Here is a 1,304-nt window from a genome sequence, read left to right on the forward strand (position 1 = left end):
ATAATATTTGAATAACAAAAATGTCAAATTTTACCATTTTGGATATTTTAAAAACATTATTAATTTTTAAAATTCAATATTTCAAAAACAGTCCAATATTTTTTTAACGAAAATTTTAAAATGTAAATAGAGTCTTCGAATACAGGCGAAAGATAGTGATATTTTAATTGTTTTCTAGTAAAATCGAAAGAGTCGTTTTTTAGATTGTTTTAATTTAATTTCAATATTAAAATTAAATTAAATCAAAAATCTTTTTGCTAGGCAGTTTTCCGCTAATTCAACACTTCCAGTATATCCGTTTCATGTGATTGGGTTGTGTTTTTTAAGAGAATTCAATTAATATGACACCAAGGAAGAACAACGTTCAAAAAGAGGAAGTCCAGGTTTCGCTAGGACCCCAAGTGCGCGATGGTGAGCACGTATTTGGTGTTGCTCACATCTATGCCAGTTTCAACGACACCTTCGTACATGTTACTGATTTGTCCGGCCGTGAAACCATTGCCCGTGTCAACGGAGGAATGAAGTTCAAGGCTGATCGTGATGAAGCTTCACCCTACGCTGCTATGTTGGCCGCTCAAGATGATGCTGAGAAGTACAAGACTCTAAGAATCACTGCCCTGCACATCAAGCTCCGTGCCACTGGTGGCAACAAGACAAAGACCCCAGGACCAGGTGCCCAATCAGCACTCCGTGCTGATTCGAAGATGTGACCCCAATCGAAGATGTGACCCCAATCACATCAGATTCTACACGTAGGAAGGGAGGTCGTCGTGGTCGCCGTTTGTAGATTAATAGATGTGCCGGATTTGTTTTCTGCGCTTCTTTTTTTGGGATTAGACTATTCCATAAATATTGTGACAAAACTGATTTTTTATTGATATAAACAAAAACTCCTTTAAATCCGCTTGTCCAGATGGTATCCCCGCTATTGTTCTGAAAAGGTATTTTCCAACGCTGGCAAAATCACTCCGAAAGCTTTTTCATCCTTCCTAGTTCACAGGCCTCATTCCGAGCGGAAACAAAATATTTGTCGAATTAATTACCGACACTTACGTCCCTTCTTTCCAAGGCCATGGAAACGCTAATTAATGATCAGCTCATAAAATATCTTGAAGATCGAAAGCTTCTTAATGACCGGCAATAAGATTATTGCACTTGATATTTCAAAAGCATTTGATAGGGTTTGGCATCAGGTCCTCTTATCAAAAAAAACGGTATTTTCTTTCGGATCGTTCAAGAATACAAGTTGTATTGAACGATCCGAAAAATAAATGCTGGTGTGCCCCAGGGTTCTGTTCTATCTC

The 1,304-nt window shown here is 38.0% G+C and overlaps 1 protein-coding gene across 1 annotated transcript; it reads left to right on the plus strand.

Moving 5' to 3' along the window:
* The first annotated feature begins 305 nt into the window (after nucleotides 1–305).
* On the plus strand, nucleotides 306–710 carry LOC129951577 (40S ribosomal protein S14a-like). The gene has a single exon (XM_056063808.1). The coding sequence runs from the start codon at nucleotides 342–344 to the stop codon at nucleotides 708–710; it is 369 nt and encodes a 122-aa protein (XP_055919783.1). The 5' UTR covers nucleotides 306–341.
* Nucleotides 711–1,304: the final 594 nt, after the last annotated feature.

The sequence above is a fragment of the Eupeodes corollae genome, chromosome 3 (assembly GCF_945859685.1).
Source record: "Eupeodes corollae chromosome 3, idEupCoro1.1, whole genome shotgun sequence".
NCBI lineage: Eukaryota > Metazoa > Arthropoda > Insecta > Diptera > Syrphidae > Eupeodes > Eupeodes corollae.